This window comes from Lissotriton vulgaris, chromosome 12 (assembly GCF_964263255.1).
Source record: "Lissotriton vulgaris chromosome 12, aLisVul1.2, whole genome shotgun sequence".
In the NCBI taxonomy this organism is placed as follows: Eukaryota; Metazoa; Chordata; class Amphibia; order Caudata; family Salamandridae; genus Lissotriton; species Lissotriton vulgaris.
Genome location: NC_141700.1, coordinates 797,496,414 through 797,513,517, shown reverse-complemented (window position 1 = coordinate 797,513,517; position 17,104 = coordinate 797,496,414). Strand labels below are relative to the sequence as shown.

The following is a 17,104-nucleotide window of genomic DNA, read 5'->3' as shown; positions in this document are numbered from 1 at the left end:
ACACGGAGAGCGAGGCAGCGGTAGGGGGGCGGGAACGGGAGCCGAGGCAGCGGTAGGGGGGCGGGAACGGGGCCGGGGAGACACGGAGAGCGAGGCAGCGGTAGGGGGGCGGGAACGGGGTCCGGAGACACGGAGAGCGGGAGAGGGGGTGGGAACGGTCAAAAAAAAAAGCACCAAAAAAAAGCAAGCACTCACCTGGACTTCTTCCGGGTGCCTTCAATGCTGGACCAGATTCAGGGGCGTTCCAGAGAACAGGCTTTCGGCTGACGTAGCCAAAAGCCAAAAATTCTCGGGAACGCCCCCGAATCTGGTCCGAGATTGACGGACAGAGCCTTCTCCCAATGGCTAGCCTCCATTTATGGAGCTAGCCAATGGGAGGAGGGGGCGTAGACCCGACCCCACACACAAATCATAAGGTTTTTGGCGCATGCGCACTACGTGCGCATCGCCAGTCAAAACCTAAAAACACAGCTGAACATGACACAGGTGGATTGGGTAATTTGCGCAGGATCACACACTTTGGTGTGGTGGAGAAACCAAATTACAAAACTGGTCTCGTGTTTGGACCGACAAACGTTGAATTATGGGGTACCTAAATAAAAAAAAAATGTCCCCTTAGTAACACATGATGTACTACGAGGCTATTCATAAGTAAGTTGCACTTACGTCAAGAATGAGCCATAGCTTTCACATAAAATAAACGCCTTGAACTAGGCTCAATATGTCACTTTTTAATTCTACAATATGTTGAAAAGCGTTAACCTGGATATGCTGAAATGAAAGGGGAATGTTAACTGCAGGATGCAATTTATGTTTTTACATAAAACCACAGAGCATTAGTAGACCTTGTACTGTAAACTTGCCTAAGTTATGAATCACTATTATAGCTGCCATCCCTCTTCACACGAAACAAACAAATTATAAAACAAACACAGGCAATTCCAATAGGTCTACCTTTGAATGCATGTCCAGCCAGACCGAAAAATCCCCGTGCGTTACCTGCCCTCCTCTCATCTGTGCTGCTGCTTGAGAGAAACGCCATAAATTAGTAATCGAAGACACCTTAGTAGCATTGGGGTGGCATGTGTGTGCCACTAAAAGTTCAAGCCTAGGCATCTGCATTAAGAAATACAACGATCTCAGCGGTGTGCAGGGCAGGCCCTTTTTGTGGAAGCACACAGCTTCTGCCCAATCAAAACACGTACTCCAAACTTCCATCTCCTGGTGATACTGGCATGATTGTCTGGCGAAAGCTGAGCTGTCAAGCCCGACCACAACAATTAGCCAAACAGTGTCTTGTTCCTTCTTCATTTTTCTCGTTTCTCTACTTCTGTCATCATGTCTCCTCGGTATTTTATCATTTTTTCTTATCTATGCACACTCCACCCCTTAGTTCACAGCTGGTCCAGGTGTTCACATTTTGGTTTATCCTAAAGTTTAAATCATGTGTGTCCACATTTGAGTATTTCATAGTTGTTCTTTGCCGCCACCAGGCATTTTCCGAGGGCTCACCTGTTACCACTCTGACTGCAGCAGTGACCTCTCCAAAACTACAACGATCTGCTATCCGAGAACTCCTTGTCTACAAACATGAGCACATTTACCTATACCGTCTCGCCGATCACAGGGGGAACTATTTATGTCCTACTTTATCAAACTTTACAGCATCAGACACACATTTTTGGACAGTCTCTTTTTAACGGGGTCTACGAGCGCTTAATGCCGATTAAAAAATAGCAAAAGAAAATGAATCTAAATCTGCCAGAAATCTATGGTGTGTGTACTAGGATAAAGTGAAGGCTGGACGCTGTTACTCAGAAATCTGTTCTCTGCGCACTTTTCCATATAGAGCTTTTCTCCTCCCAGGGATAAGCCACATTCCTTTAACCCTTTGACTACCGGGGCGTCTTTGAATTCGTATGCTTCATCTTTGCAGTGTTTGGAGAGATGTTGAATAGACACTGGAGGGGCGCCTATGTCGAGGATGTCTCTATAAACGACATAAAGGCACCTAGGTACCATTTATACCATGTATGCGTGTCTCGGCAAGGCTGTCGGGGAATTAATGCACGTAAATGTCAGACTCTGATTGAAGAAAGACCTGCTCGAAAGAGCCTAAGAAAATGTGTCTTGTACATTGGGTTGCTGATATCTGGACAGCCAACCGGTTTCCTCAGAATGCATTTAATAACTGCTAGTATGAGACGGCTCTGACCTCGCTCTCAGAACACTTTTATCTTTCAGGTTGCTGGAGAAGGCGCCACTGAAAAGGAACAGACAGTGAGGGGTGCGGCGGCTCTGGCAATTTCATTTGCTCATAATATCCCTTCCCAGTAAGGCCAGTAAATACTATTGTAGACTCGGTTTGCATTCAATAACGCGACATGATAACATTTACCATGTTTGAAGTCCTCACATAGAGTTCTTCAATCCACTGCTTCTTGAGAATAGTTGAGACCTCTGACGTCACAGGTATGACGTGTCACTTCGGGTACGAGCAGGGTTAACTAGTCGTGTGCTGCTGAGATCCGCGTGCAGCTGGCCAGCAATATTCTATTCCTGGCAGGTACTTGAATTGCGGACAAAGCCGGCTCCCAGCTAATTACAGTGTCACGAAGACTGGATAACAAAAATTAAGTTAGCTTGGACAAGAGCACGTCACTTCGATTCTATTCTGGGATTGATGTGAGGGAGGGAGGATTTTCTACAGGAGAGAGGACTGCAAGTCTCTAAATATTTGGTGAGGCAGCTGGGATGGGGATTTTTGAGATCTGATTGCCAGACAAGGGTTAGCTCTACGATGACCAACAATCGAAGAAAAGGCCGTCCTAACATGAAACATAACTCCTAGTGCATGCACCAGCCGATCCTTATACAAATCACAGATAATGCCCCTGCAGAGGAATGGGAAGTGCCATGAGAACTAGAAGAAGCGGATTTGGACACAGACATTAATTAACTCTGCCCGTCAAGCCCCAAGAGGATAAACAAGCATTTACAATGCAACGGAGGGGGATGCGGAAAGGCACGGAGAGCGGGAGGGGGGCGGGAACGGCCACACACTGACAGCGGAGGGGGAGGGAGGGGGGGGAACGAACAGACACACACGGAACTGCTTACCTGAAAGACTTTAGCCACGGAGAAGGAGACCCACGGAGAAGGAGACCCGACACGTCACCACGGAGAAGAAGCAGGAAGGCAGGAACACTGGCAATGCCGGACCAGATTCGGGGGCGTTCCCGGCTTTTGGCTGACGTCGCGTGACGTCGCCAAAAGCCAAAAATTCTCGGGAACGCCCCCGAATCTGGTCCGGCATTGACGGACAGGCCCGTCTTCCAATGGCTAGCCTCCATTTATGAGGCTAGCCAATGAAAGACGGAGGCCGTTCCTGTCTCCCGTATACATCTCAAGAGGTTTTCGCCTGCACGAAAAAGATGCGCAGAGCGCATCTTTTCGCCAGGCAAAACCTAAAAATTACATATGCCCCATGAAATGCAGTGGTTTGTAATTGATGTCATTAAATGCACTAAACGTTGCCAGAATGTTAATCGCCTACTCACTTTGAGGGAGAATAAGTGGATCTGGACCTGTGACACTGTAGACAGGGGTTTAAATTCTCTTATTGAATGGCATACTGTGGCCATGATGTGAGTCAATGAAGGCTTTTGTTGACCTCATTTTGTGTTTTGTATCCTTGAAATCTCTGATTATGGTTTGTTTATCCTGGAAGAGTTTGGGGTGTATATATTGCTCCATTTAATAGATGACCCCTGGAGAACGGCAACACTAAATGGTGCTTTCAAAGTGGAGTATGTTGAGCCTACTCCGTACTTAATTTGTGTCTGGCTCTGTTGTAACTGTAGGTCATTCGGTTTAAGATCGGTTAATTGGGCACCGCCTTGAGTTCCCATTCACAGAACTCATATGGGACATTGACAGAAGATGGTATCCATGTTGACACCATCAGTGAAGTGCTGCTATTTAATTACCTTCTACGAATTGACCCCCTCATTAGAGCTGGTGTGCCTTTAATTCATGGCCAGGGCAATATGCACAATGTTCATCCTTCTTGATATGGTCTTACGCCGGCAGCACTCACTCATGCTGCTTCATACTTTACAAATATGGTCCCCGTGACGCGGGACGCTATTGCGCCTTAGACGCGTTTATGGAAGTGTATTTCTGCCCTCTGCGTGTGACGTCATCACGCGCTGAACGCATTAACGCGGAAGTAGCCGGTGCTTCTGTTGAGTTGCCGATACGGAGTTGTTGACGACGGCTTGCTCACTCACGCCATTAAGTAAGTTCACCGCTGGTGCTGGAGGGTAGATTTTACAGCCTTCTTGCAATTCTGCTTACATCTACGCGATTCGGTTCTTAGTGTGGATTCTAATGTGATTTCATTATAATTTGTAGGTGTTGCGAGTGACTTGGACTAATGCCTAAATCTCGCCCTTGGTCTACGTTGATTTTCACATAATACATGAATCACTGGAGTTAGAATTCGAATATTGGGAGATAACATCTACATTTTTAGGTAGGTGTACTGTCATGTGGCGTCTGTTGATCCTTGATAGTGAGATTAGCTTGTGATACTTATGGTGATTTCTTTGTTCAGACAGTAGGTTTATGCAGTGCATAACCGTATGACTTCCGGCTGGAGGTCCTGGGTAAGCCCCCCCTTTTTTTGCTTTCCAGATTTTATGTGTGCAATGTGCGTTAATTAGTTTGTTTATGGTGATGGCACGTTGATAATGGTTTTCTTTGGTGTTGGTGGTTATTTTATGTCACACACCTAAGGCATGTGTCACAGGTTCAGTCACAAATTTTTTGGACTGGGTGGATGATGCTTTTAGGGCAAGGTTTTGATATTGATATGTACATTTGGTTTTTAGATTAATATGTGCAGCGTATGGTCCTGAAGATGGTCCTATGGATTGTTTTAACCAATTAAGGACCGAAACGTCGACACCTGGCAACGTTTTGCTCATTGCTGTTACATTATTTTGAGTACCAAATAACTGTATTACTATAAATTACTGTTTTTGACATGATATTTATTTTTTCATGTATATAGCAAAAGTTGCCTGATACTACTGAGAATTTTTGTTGCTTATATAGTAGTATTTCTGTTGCCATATTTTATATTTGTGTATGAAAAAGAAAGAAAAAAAGATCCAAAAAGAAATAATTTTGAGTAATAAAAAACAGTTTAAATCTGTTTTCTTTTTTCCTTGCTCTAGTTTAAATTGTTGACCACTTTTGTGGCAATATTGTTAATCTACTGAATAGAATTGAAATAATTCCTTCAGGGACATTTGTTTAATTGTTATTGATAATACCCAGTCCCTTTGGGAATATTGGGTGGCTCTACTGTATCAAACATTGTTAAGATTAGGGGCGGGCGTAATTTGCATAGTCGCGCTACACAAAGCTCCGTGAAACTGTAAATAATCTCAGCGAGCACGCAAAAGTTCAACGAACACGCGGAATTGCTTGTTCCGCACGTTCGCAATGCTTTTTTCCTGTTTGCGAACGCGGCTTGCATGCTCGGGGAGAAATATCTCGCTAACACGCATTTTGAAAGCGCAAACAAGCAAAAAATCGAGGATTTGGCAATTCCATGTTCTCCGCGGAGTGCAAAATTACCCAAATTCCACAAGCGGAACGGAATTTACCGCCCAGGCCTAGTTAAGATGTCAGGCAGAGGTCGGTCATGTTTTACCTCAAGTAATGAACCGTGGTTTGACTTGATGATGACAGCAGCTTGCAAGCTTATTACACAGCATTTCAATGTATGCAATCAGTCAAGAAACTTGTATTTCTAAGCCTTCTGTGTACTGCATCACTGAGTGAGTATACGTACATATGAGAGCAATGGACAGCAGGCTGTTCCTTGTCGACTCCCCCTGAATTCCTAGTGAACCAAGTACGCTATGTCCTGTGACATGGGAAGTGAATCTTTGTCAGAAATACTTCTCTCTTACCTAGTTTTGGGAGAGCAAGATAGCCATTCTTCGTGCTTCTCAAAAGTGATCAAATATGAAGCAATCTCCTAGAAAAAGAGAATAAAAACACATTTAGAACCCATTTCACCAACATCAGGGGCTCATTTTGCAAATCGGAGGCCATATACCCAACTTGTCTCTGGGTATGATAGATTCATACAAAGGGAAAGTAGAAAGACATACAAAGGGAAAGTAGAAAGACAGTAAGCCCCATGCAGTCTATCTACAATGATACATCTATCTGCAAAGCAGGCAACATCAGAAAATGCAGTTCTCCAAAGTGAAGTCAATTACGATCTGTCTTATCAAGCTAGACCCAAACAGCAAAATACATTCAGCATTGCTAGAAGATCCCTGAAAATTTTATTTGGGACTCCGACGCCCACATTCGTCCAGACGTAAGACTAGCTGGCTCTGTTGCCTTTGGAGATGCGCAGACACTAACAACATACGTAACACAAACATTATGGTTATGTTAAGAGCAAAAGAGAGCGTTTTTCAAGAAATATAAACTTTTTTGCACACCAGACCGTTGAAATGTCTTTGATAGGGATCTACTGAGATAAGAATCTAATCCTCTTTCAGGTTGAGGACATCCGGTTCCAATGAGAACAACAAAGTTATATTTTAAAAGGGTTCATCAACTTCAGGGTCTTTACACAGCCTCAGAGGGTGTCTTTATATTCTGGCTTTCTTACAGATGCTAAAATTAACTCTTTCACATATTTACCTATAAAAAACTATTTTCTCCTTTGAAATAAAAACCCCAACAGGCTAGACACTAAAGTTACTGGGTATTATTTTCTCTGATGAGTATTGGTAGTGATTGGAATAATACAAATCTGGAAGAGGAAAATTTGGAGGTATCCACTGTTCATAAGCAAGTAGCAATTAAGGAGATTAGAAGCAACAAAGAACTTGTTGTGGGACTTTTCACTCCTCAGTTGAAATGACCCCTAAAGGTGTAAAATCATCTGACCAAGCCGTGGATGGTTTTGGAGAAAAACCAGACAATGAGATTTCTCTGGAGTCAATCTACCAATGTATTTCAGATCATAGAGTAGAGACACGCACGGAGAATTTAAAAACCCACACGGCTTGTCAAACTTCAAAACATAGTTAGAAGGATTGCTAAAACGTGTAAAGAATTTACTGAGAGAATGAATGACCTTGAGACACGAATCTCCACACTGGAGGACGAAATGGTGGCACAGAAGGCGGCTTCAGAAGCTATAAGCCTACACAAAGATGACATACAAATTAAGCTTCTAGACTTGGGGAATAGGCTTCGGAGGAATAATCTTAGAATATTAGGGGTGCCTGAGGGGGTTGAGGGCCAGGATGTTGGTAAGTTCGTGATGGAGTTATTTGCAGAGGCTTTTCCTGAACTGACAGGGCAGAACTGGGCTAATTAAGTGCAAAGGGCACACAGGTTCCCAATCAAACAACGGGCTGTGAAAGCGGGTCAATCTGAACTAAGACCACAGGCGATTTTGATTTGTCAGAATAATTTCTTGGCGCACCAGGCATTTCTGATCTTGCACGGCCTGATAGAAAGAGGGCGGGGAAGGGCACGCCATTTTTTGTAAGAACTGATTATTGTCATCATACGGTTGAGAAAAGGTTGTAGTTGCGCCAATTAATCACCCCCTTCCAGGAAAAGGGGGCACAAGCTTTTTTGTTAAACCCTGCCATACTTAAAGTAATGTGTAAGGGCCAAAAGCGCTTTTTTATCTCAGAGGTGCAAGCTAAGGATTATTTGATGACTATCTGAGTGGAACCTTGGCTATGTAATGGGTTCTTTCTTCTTTTGGTTATGAAGTAATGGCACAGGGAGACATATGAAGATTTATTAGGATGTGGGATCAAAAGTTAAGGAAGCAATTAATGTCTCCTTGCGATGTAGCAAATGTTTGGTTTTGATTATAATTTAGCTATGTGCATGTCGGAAGGGTGGGGGAACACAGGGTCGCAAACCCACTTTCCATCACAAGGGCCAAAGGCCCTATTGCCTATGTATTGGGGAAAGGGTGGAGGGTGGGGGATGGTTTTTCTTGGGGCACGAGGGTGGTATTGTATGGGGCACTTGGGGTGGGGCACGGAGAATTGGGTGTGGGAATGTGGGGGGGGGTAAAAATTCAATCCATGATGATAAAAACACAACATTTTTTAGTAGTATCATGTATACCATAATTATGATGAATATAGTGGTAGGATAATGTATAAGACATGGTAGATAAAATGAGAGATTATGGGCTATGTGTCTGCTCAATTAATGTTTGTGGCCTGAATAATAATAGCAAAAGACAACGGGTTGCAGCTGACATGCGGTTAATGAAACCTGATATTGTATGTGTACATGAAACACATATACCCTGGGTAGACGTATGGTGTTGAAAGAATTGGGATTTAGCTTAGCTGTGGCATTCCGACAGACTTATGACTAGGGGTGTGGCTATAATGGCTAGACATGGATTAGGCGTGATTGGGAAGACAACTGCAGACACCTCTGGGAGGTGGGCTATTGCAGAGTGTGTCATAGGTGGAATGAAGGTGGTCATATGTACTGTTTATGACTCAAATTTTGATGAAGCAGAAATATTAGCAGGACTGAATGTGAGTTGGCTATGTGGGACACTCCGCTGATCCTATGTGGAGACTTTAATATACCTGTAAAAGGGCAGGAGTGGGATCATAACATGAAAAAGTATGCAGGTCGGAAACGTAAAGTTTTTAAAGCGCGACGGCAACTTATTTCGGACCATTTATTGGTCGATGGATGGTCAACCCTAAATTATGCGAATCCAGGATATACTTCTTTTCGCACCAACGTCATAAATTAGTAAGACTTGATTATGTTTTTATGGCAAGACAATATATGCTGGGAGCAAAAATTAAGATATGGCCTAGAATTACAGCGGATCATGGGCCTTGCTATTAGATATTAATCTAGTTGTCCAAAAGAGGGTGGGTAGTGCCTTTATGTTTATTAGGAAGCTGTTGTTGGATAGTCTTTTTGTACAACATATGAAAGCTTGGTGTCTACAATTTTTAGACGTTAACAGAGGATCAGCTTCAAAAACTATGATATGGGATGCCATGAAGGCTGGATTGAGAGGTGAGACAATTAGTTATGGATGGGGTAAGAGGAAGCAATGTGAGGATACAATGTGAGGACTTTTGGATGATCTTAGAAGGGCAGAACAGAACGGATTCTGGAATTAAGGAGGGGGGTTGAGGATATAGGAACACAAACTAAGATAGCCTGCTGCAAGGCGAAAATCAATGGGGTCTGGAGTAAGGATATTGCTTATCAATACAAGACATATAAAGAGGAAAGATACAAATTTGGTGAAGCCACAGGGCAGTGCTTGGCAAAGATTGCGGGTTAAACACTTCACAGAGAATAAACACACTTGTGGATTCAGCTGGGAATATGGCAGAAACTATGGAGGGTATATTGGGAATTTTTCATGCATTTTATAAAGAGCTATATTCTCATGATGAAAGGAGTGAACAAGTATCATGGCTTTTCTGCAGAAAGTAGACCTATTAAAATTAGGACAAGTGGAGCAGGAAGCGCTCAATACCTTGATAAACATGGAAGAGTTAGAGGAGGCAGTGGATTCGCTGGCTCGAGGAAAAGCAGCAGGGCCAGATACATTTTCACTGGACGTATATCAAATGTTGTTTCAGGTGCTCAAGGAGGACATGTTGGCTGTAATGCAAGAGGCACAGGCTGGGAATTCGCCCCCATCATTGGACGAGGCTAACATAGTGGTATTTAAAAAGAACGACAAGCCACCAGAACTCCCAGGGTCTTATAGGCCCATATCTTTGTTAAATACGAATGACAAAATATATGCCAACATTTTGGCTACTAGGATGGCGAGGGTGATCACGCCCTTGGTTTCTATACATCAGCATTAGTTTATACCTGCCAGGAGCACGGTCAACCATGTAAATAGAGAAGTTGCCATGATAGACCATTGTAATGTACACCAAGCTAGGTCGGGATTGATATTCCTTGACTCTGAGAAGGCGTTTGATCGTGTATCCTGGCCTTTTCTCTGGGAGGTCTTACATAAGATGGGGTTTGGTCCGCGATATATTCAAGCTATTCAAACCATGTATACATCACCCAAAGCCAGGATATGTTTAATGGGTAAAGAATCAGAGTCTGTGTTTATAGCAAGGGGAACAAGGCAGGGATGCCCTTGCTCCCCACTGTTATTTGCATTATATATTAATCCGTTCTTGTGTAGGCTTGAAAACAGTAATAGGATTAGCTCTATGACCTGTGGACAATACCCATTTTGAGTATTAGCTTTCGCAGATGAAATCGGGGTGGCAACATCCGATCCATTGCAAGCAGTCGAGGAGATAGAAAGTCTTGCCCAAGGATTTGGGAAAGTGTCCGGATATAAATTAAATCTTACAAAAACTCTGATTGTGTGTACAGAGGGGGGGTGTCCTGGGGATCCTCGGGTTGTGGTGGAGGCTACATATCGGAGTATAAAAATCAGGACGGATTTACAGCGGTTAATAGAGGTTAATTGGAGAACCACAGTTGCTGGGGTTCAGCAGTTGTTAGACTGACTGGAGTGCCTTCATCTCTCACTAGTGGGAAGATGTAATGTTCTCAAGATGTGTATTCTACCAAAGCTTACGTATTATTTCAGGGCAGTACCATTAGAGTAAACCCGCATACAACTTCAAAAAAATACAAGCTATTGGTGATAGGTTTTTGTGGGGACAAAGAGAAGCTAAGAGGGCTTTTAAGAATATGATGCTACCAAGGGATCGGGGGGGGATGTTCCCAACTTTGATTTTTATTATTGGGTTTGTTTTTTTCAAAATATGAGGGTTATGTTAACAGGTGAGGAAGTGGAAACATTGGCAGAAACACCATCAATAGATCAGTTGCTGTTGGTGTTCAGAGGCGGAATTTTTTTTTGAGTTAAGCTATTATAAAAGATTGCGATTTAAGTTAGTAATTGTGGCACACAAAGTTGGAAAGCTGTTTGGGAAGCTGTTTAGAAAGAGAATAGGGATAACAGGGATCTGTTATTATACTTCTAAAAAACACTACTATAATGCTGCCACCTATATTTTGGGATTTCAGAATGGAGGAATGGAGAGCAAATAGGATCAGGCAATTAGGTGATTTTTTTTGAGGAGCTAGTATTTGTCTCATTGAAAAAGTTAGCAGATCGATATGGACTGCAAAAAAATAACTTTTTAAAGTATTTACAAATCCGAGATTATTTTTTGAAGCAGCAAGAGCAGAGGGGATGAAAATGTGCCCCGTCGTTGAGGCAGTCAGGCAGGGAGTTAGGATAGGTGCACTGTATCAAATATTGATGGATTTACAGCAAGATGACGATGACATGATGACTGGTGCTCCCGGTTACATCAGGATGGCATGTATATGTAGGAATCAATAGAGGTTGCGGGGAAAATCTTGCTGTCAGCTAATTTGAAAGCCCAACATTTTAAGACACTATTTAATTTGTATCACACACCTTTGAATATAATTATATGGGGGGGCTCAAAAGATGGGAGATGTTTTCGGTGTGCGATGGAGAGGGCGGATATTACCCATATTTTTTTGAGGTGTATGTATTTAAATCAATGGAAGAGACATATTGAGGGCTTTCTATCGGAGATTACGGGAGTTAATGTGCAGATAATGATGGATATCGTTTTTACAGGAGTTGGGGAAACCCTCAAACCGGGGGAAGTGTGCTATCCATTTAGATAACTGATATTTATAGCAGGGGTGGTAGCAAGGCTATGTGTAGCGTCATATTGGCTGCACAGGAAGTCCCTTCTTTTGAAATGTGGCAGGCCAAATTCTATAGTATTTTTAATTTTTAATCTAGTTTATATTCTCTGAAATCAATGAAAAACTGAAATTGGGTATGCAGATATGGGGGCCAATGATGGAGCATATGAAATAAGAAAGCTATATAAGGGAGATTATAATGTATTAGTTTGTTTGATTTTCTACTTATTGTCTTATTATTGTGTGTATATGTAATCGATATCGATTGTTATTTGTTATGGATAGATTAGATTTTTTTCGAAAGAATGACATATACTTACTTGCACAGCACCTTTTCTAATTTTTTCACAAAAACCCCAAATGTAGTTGTATTTGAGCTATTTTCTCAGTTCTCTCTAGGGGAATAACAGGGGCGTCCGCCAGGGTTGTGTGCTTGCCCCCACTCTGTTTTCTCTCTATGTTAACGGAGTGGTGGAGCATCTCTCACAAGATCCATCTGATGCACCGACCCTGGCGGGGAAGAAAATTCCGACGCTCCTGTTCGCGGATGACACCCTTCTAATTTCTAAGTCTCCAGTGGGCATCCAAAAATTGCTATCCAGCTTTAAGTCCTTCTGTGATGATAAAGGCCTGGCCATAAATATAGGCAAGACCAAGTTCCTTGTCCTCAACCCTCCCAAAAAAGCAGTTGTTCCCCCCGTTCTAGACTCCGTCCATCTAGAGAGAGTCAAGGAATTCGACTATCTGGGCATACGATTATCCGACTCTATGAGCTGGAGGGCACACCATCAGAAGGTGTTTCTTGCTCACAAGAGGGTAGCTGGTGCCCTGCTTAAACAGCAGCGTGCCTCGCCATTGAAACCCATTGGGGCAGTCCTAGATATCTATAGGGCAAGGGTTGTAAGCGCAGCACTATACGGCGCGGAACTGTGGGGCTCACAGAAAATTGATACCTTGGCCTCTCTTGATAATAATTTTCATAAAGACCTCATGAGGCTGCCCCACAGTACTCCTACAATCCCCATTTTTCTAGATGCGGGCTCCCGCCCAATATGTGACCAAGCAAAATTACGCCCTCTTTTACTATGGTCTAGAATATGGAATGTCCCTGAACTCCACAGCTACGCAGATGCTCTGGAAGATCTTCTGTCCCTTCCAGGATGCTACAAGATTACCTGGCTTAGGGATATTAAGTGCCTTCTCTACAAACTGGGGTTAGGAGATGCTTGGGATAATAAATCAGCGCCCTCAAAACAATTACTAAAAAAGGCATACTGGTCTTGGGTGGACAATGAAAGAATGTGCAATTCTAATCACTGTAAATCTGTCGCCCAGTTTCTGTTAATTAAAGAACTCCCTTTTAGGGAACCCTATTTGGATTCTATCCACAACTCAGGTGACAGAGCACTGTACATCAAATTCAGGTTAGGTGTACTCCCTCTTGGTCAATTTACCTCAACCTGGAAGCCGCCCTTACAAACTGTGCCATTTTGTCCCTTTTGCGAAATGAGGGTTGAGTCTGTTGCACACCTGTTGTTCGAATGCAATATCTATGTAGCACCTACAAAGATGTGGCTGAGACCCTTATGTAGGAGTCTGGGAACAAGATCTCATCTGGAAGCCCTGCGCATATTGTGCACCGATGCGAGACCCTTTTTCGCCTGCTGCATGGCAAAATTCTTAGGCTGGGCCTGGCGCTTAAGAACGGCAAAAAAATTGTTGATACAGTAGTATGCTTTTTTCCCCTCTTTTTCCCTTTTAAAAACTATTTTGACTGTTTTTATACTGTATACTGATAAGTATGTTGTTCATCGTACTGCCTGTGTCAATTTTGTTTTTTATTGATGTGATGTGCAGCTTTTATGATATGTTTTTATATCGAAATAAAGCTTAAAAAAAAAAAAAAATCCCAAGTACCTTTAGAATTCCCAGGATGTTGGGAAAAAAGGACCCAAAATTGGCTTGGATACCTTATGTGAATAGAAATCATGAAGGTGCAAGTGTGAAGAACCCCAAATAGCAAAAAAGGGCTCTGCACTGGGGTGGAAATGCCACAGCAGTTAAGGGGTAAAACATATAACATGCCCTGTTTTAAGCTGCTTCATTTAATATATATTTGCATCATCAAGGCAAATTCAAAAGTAGATATTGTCTGGTCCCTGGAGCCATGCAACTAAAATCAATGCCAGATTGAGGTTGAAATGTTGACCCATGAGATCCAGTCATCAGGGTCTGTTTGCATGGCAACTTTGTGTACGACAAAAGCGACATTTGTAGAAGGACAGATACATCAATTGGACCGATCCCGAGCAATGACGAAAAGCGTAAAGTCCTCAACCAAGGAATCATAAGGGCATTGCCCAAGACACTACATCTGGTAGTTTTAAGGCAGTCTTGGCATTTTTTTGTTTTCTGATATGACAAATACATCCACCTCTGGAACGCCCCAGTCTACGAAGATTCAAAGTAATATTTAATCATGCAAGGCTCACTTATGGTTCTCTTCAAAGAGTCGACTTAGGAGGTATGCTTCAGAGTTCCTAGCAACTGAAATGTTTCAAAGATAGTCTCAGGGCAAAAGCCCATATCCAGATTTTATGAGACAGCAGAGAGAGGTCTCGATCTCTTGCTGCCCTGCTTGTTGAGGTAATGCATTGTTGTTGGAAAGCTTGCCTGAATGAGGATAGTGCTCACTGTCAGGCGGGAAGGCCCAGAGAGTCAGATCGACATCCCTTTTTAACTATGCTCCTTGCACCTGCATAGCCTTCAAATGTGCTCCCCATTCGAATAGTGAGGCATCTGTGACAGTGGTTCATGCTGAAAGAGAATTCCCCAATTCAAAATTCTCTGCCTTGCACCTCCATGAAAGGAATTGTTTGCTGCTATGATCAGATGCAGTTTGACATCCTATTTTTACATCTCTGAGACCACTGATTTTCTACATACAGTTGGAAGTAGTCTCATATGAAGCCTTGCATTGGAGACAAAAGAAATGAAGGAAGCCAAGGAACCTAGTAGAGAGGGGTTTATCTAATGAATTGGATGTTATCAGGAGAAGGTGGCATTTCTCTCAGACTGGTGATACACACTGCTCCAAAGGTATGATATCACTCGAGTTGAGGACTTTAAGTTTTGTACATTTGTCTGCAAACTTAAACGGAGAAGCTATGATTTTGTAGTGCTGTAATCTTGCTATACCTTGTTGTGGCTATTGGCGTTTATCAGCCAGTCTAGGTCTGGATAGACTAATATTCCTTCATGTTGTAAATGGGCTGCCACCAATTTATGAATTTTCTTGGGATGTGAGGAGCTATCTTCACACCAAAAGGTAGTGCTCTGAACTAGTAATATGCTCCTACTTCTTTTGCACCTGGGAGATCTACTGTGCACGCCCTGCTTGAGGTGTACCTTTCAAAACCTCTTTTGATGCACTTGTTTGAGGTTTACAGATTCAATATTGTCTGAAGTCCCTCTTCAGCCTTTCTTTTGAATGATATGTACCTGAAATACATTCCCTTCCCATTGACATGAGAAGGTACTGGTATCATTGCTTGCTTTTTAACAAGATGACTGTCTATCTGGACAACACAGAAACTTTAGAGCCTTTTTGGTGGAACTGGTGTAGTTTTACGTTGAATCAAAGCAAATATCCACGATTGACAATCCATATAATTCGTATTCTGTGATTTTTTGCGGCAATGTTGTGTGTGGAAAAAATACCTCTGCTCCCCCTCCGGTACTGGAGTGGTGAACAGAAGAGTACATTGAGGAGTTGCTGGCAAATGTATGAGGGGTACGGCCCTTAGGTGTGAGCAGATGGAGCTTCAGCTGCTTTTCCCTTTGATCCCGTTTTGTAATATTGATACCTCTGTTCTAATGTAGTGGCTACTGTGCTGAACACTGTTCTTCCTACCATGCCCACCTCCTTGCTATCCCTACCGAAAGGTGAAGAGTTTTCAGGTGCTGAAGCAGGTCTACGCCAACCAATGATACTTTGAAAGAACAAGGTTTTTGGTCACCTTTACAAAACTTCAGATCTCCAGCAAGAGGCGTGTATTTGTGCCTATGCCTAGGCATAGATGGTTTCACGGTCATCAGAGTCAGAAACCTTTCTTCAGCTAGTTCCATGAAATCAGGAACCAGATGGAGATGAGGCCTGGATATAGCTCTTGGCTGCAGCGTCCTTATCATATCCAGCACAGTGGCTTGTAACACGCCAAGTGGAATGCTTATTCTGGAAAATCCAGTAAGCAAGCCATTGTAGAAGGTAGTAATATACATTGGTGATACTCTTGCTTGTGAGGCCACAGTGATGTCAGAGTATAAGACTAAAAAGAATCCGGATCCTTTGACAAATTAGATTATGCAAGTGAAGAAAAAGTTGCAGCGCAATATCTGTACCTCGGCGGTGTGCGAGATGTACTCATCCTCCATCTAGGGGACTGAAGTTCCTGAGTGAGTGTATAATATTCCAAAAGCGGTCTATGAGATAGTGATATTTTCCTCACCTGGGACATTAATATCAGACGACATGCCGTCTGAGGTGGACAGGACATAGTCAGCATTTGCAGAGGAGCTTGAAAAGAGTCTTAAATCAGATTTACAAATCTTGAAGGTCACAAAGGTTGGAGTGTAATCGCCATAACAAAAAATTAATACAAGTGAAATAAGGTGAAATATCAACATCAAAAATCTTTGTGGCAATGTTCAGAAAGGGGTTTGACACTGGTGGTACTAATAGGGAGTGATGTGTCGACGATCAAATCAATAGACTATCAATAGCAAGTGGGGCACCATCAGCTGCCTCGAGTGCATCAACGTCACTGGAGATGTGATCCATGGACCTCTACGACTCCGAAGAGTGGTGTTGATGTAGTCATTGTGGTGACGGCAAGCACATCGTGCTAAAGTCTTAATATCGACGAAGTGTCCAACCATGAAAAGTTTCATCAGTGGAAAGAAGGGTGCTGGTGATGTCTGTTTGCCTCTCATCTTTCCTGCCTAAGGGACACTCCTCCAGGGGTTCCTCTGGAAATCTTGCCAGATCTTTAGAATTGAATTGTTCCCTTGAGGGCCTCTCTGATCTTCTCTTCTTCTTGGCCATCAGGTTTTCCAGCTTGCTGTATGCCTTCTCTGTCCTTAATTGTTGTCTGTGACATTTTTTGACACAGTTCATTGAGAAGAAGGCTGATACCACATAGACCTAGTATGTGTCCACACTATCTGTCTTCCTTCCACATGGGGGGCAGGTCATTAATAGAGATGGCATTTTGACTGAACACAAAAATGCTTGAGAAGTGCAAGAAAA

General features: G+C 42.9%; 1 protein-coding gene across 4 annotated transcripts in view; it reads right to left on the bottom strand.

Annotated features, from left to right (window-relative positions):
• CAMTA2 (calmodulin binding transcription activator 2) overlaps positions 1 to 17,104 on the bottom strand; it is an 897,177-nt gene that overhangs the window by 686,410 nt on the left and 193,663 nt on the right. For all 4 annotated transcript variants that reach the window (XM_086946206.1, XM_086946207.1, XM_086946208.1 and 1 more), the window contains exon 4: positions 5,988 to 6,055. In XM_086946206.1, the coding sequence (XP_086802332.1) occupies positions 5,988 to 6,055 (68 nt within the window). The remainder of the gene's footprint in view (positions 1 to 5,987; positions 6,056 to 17,104) is intronic.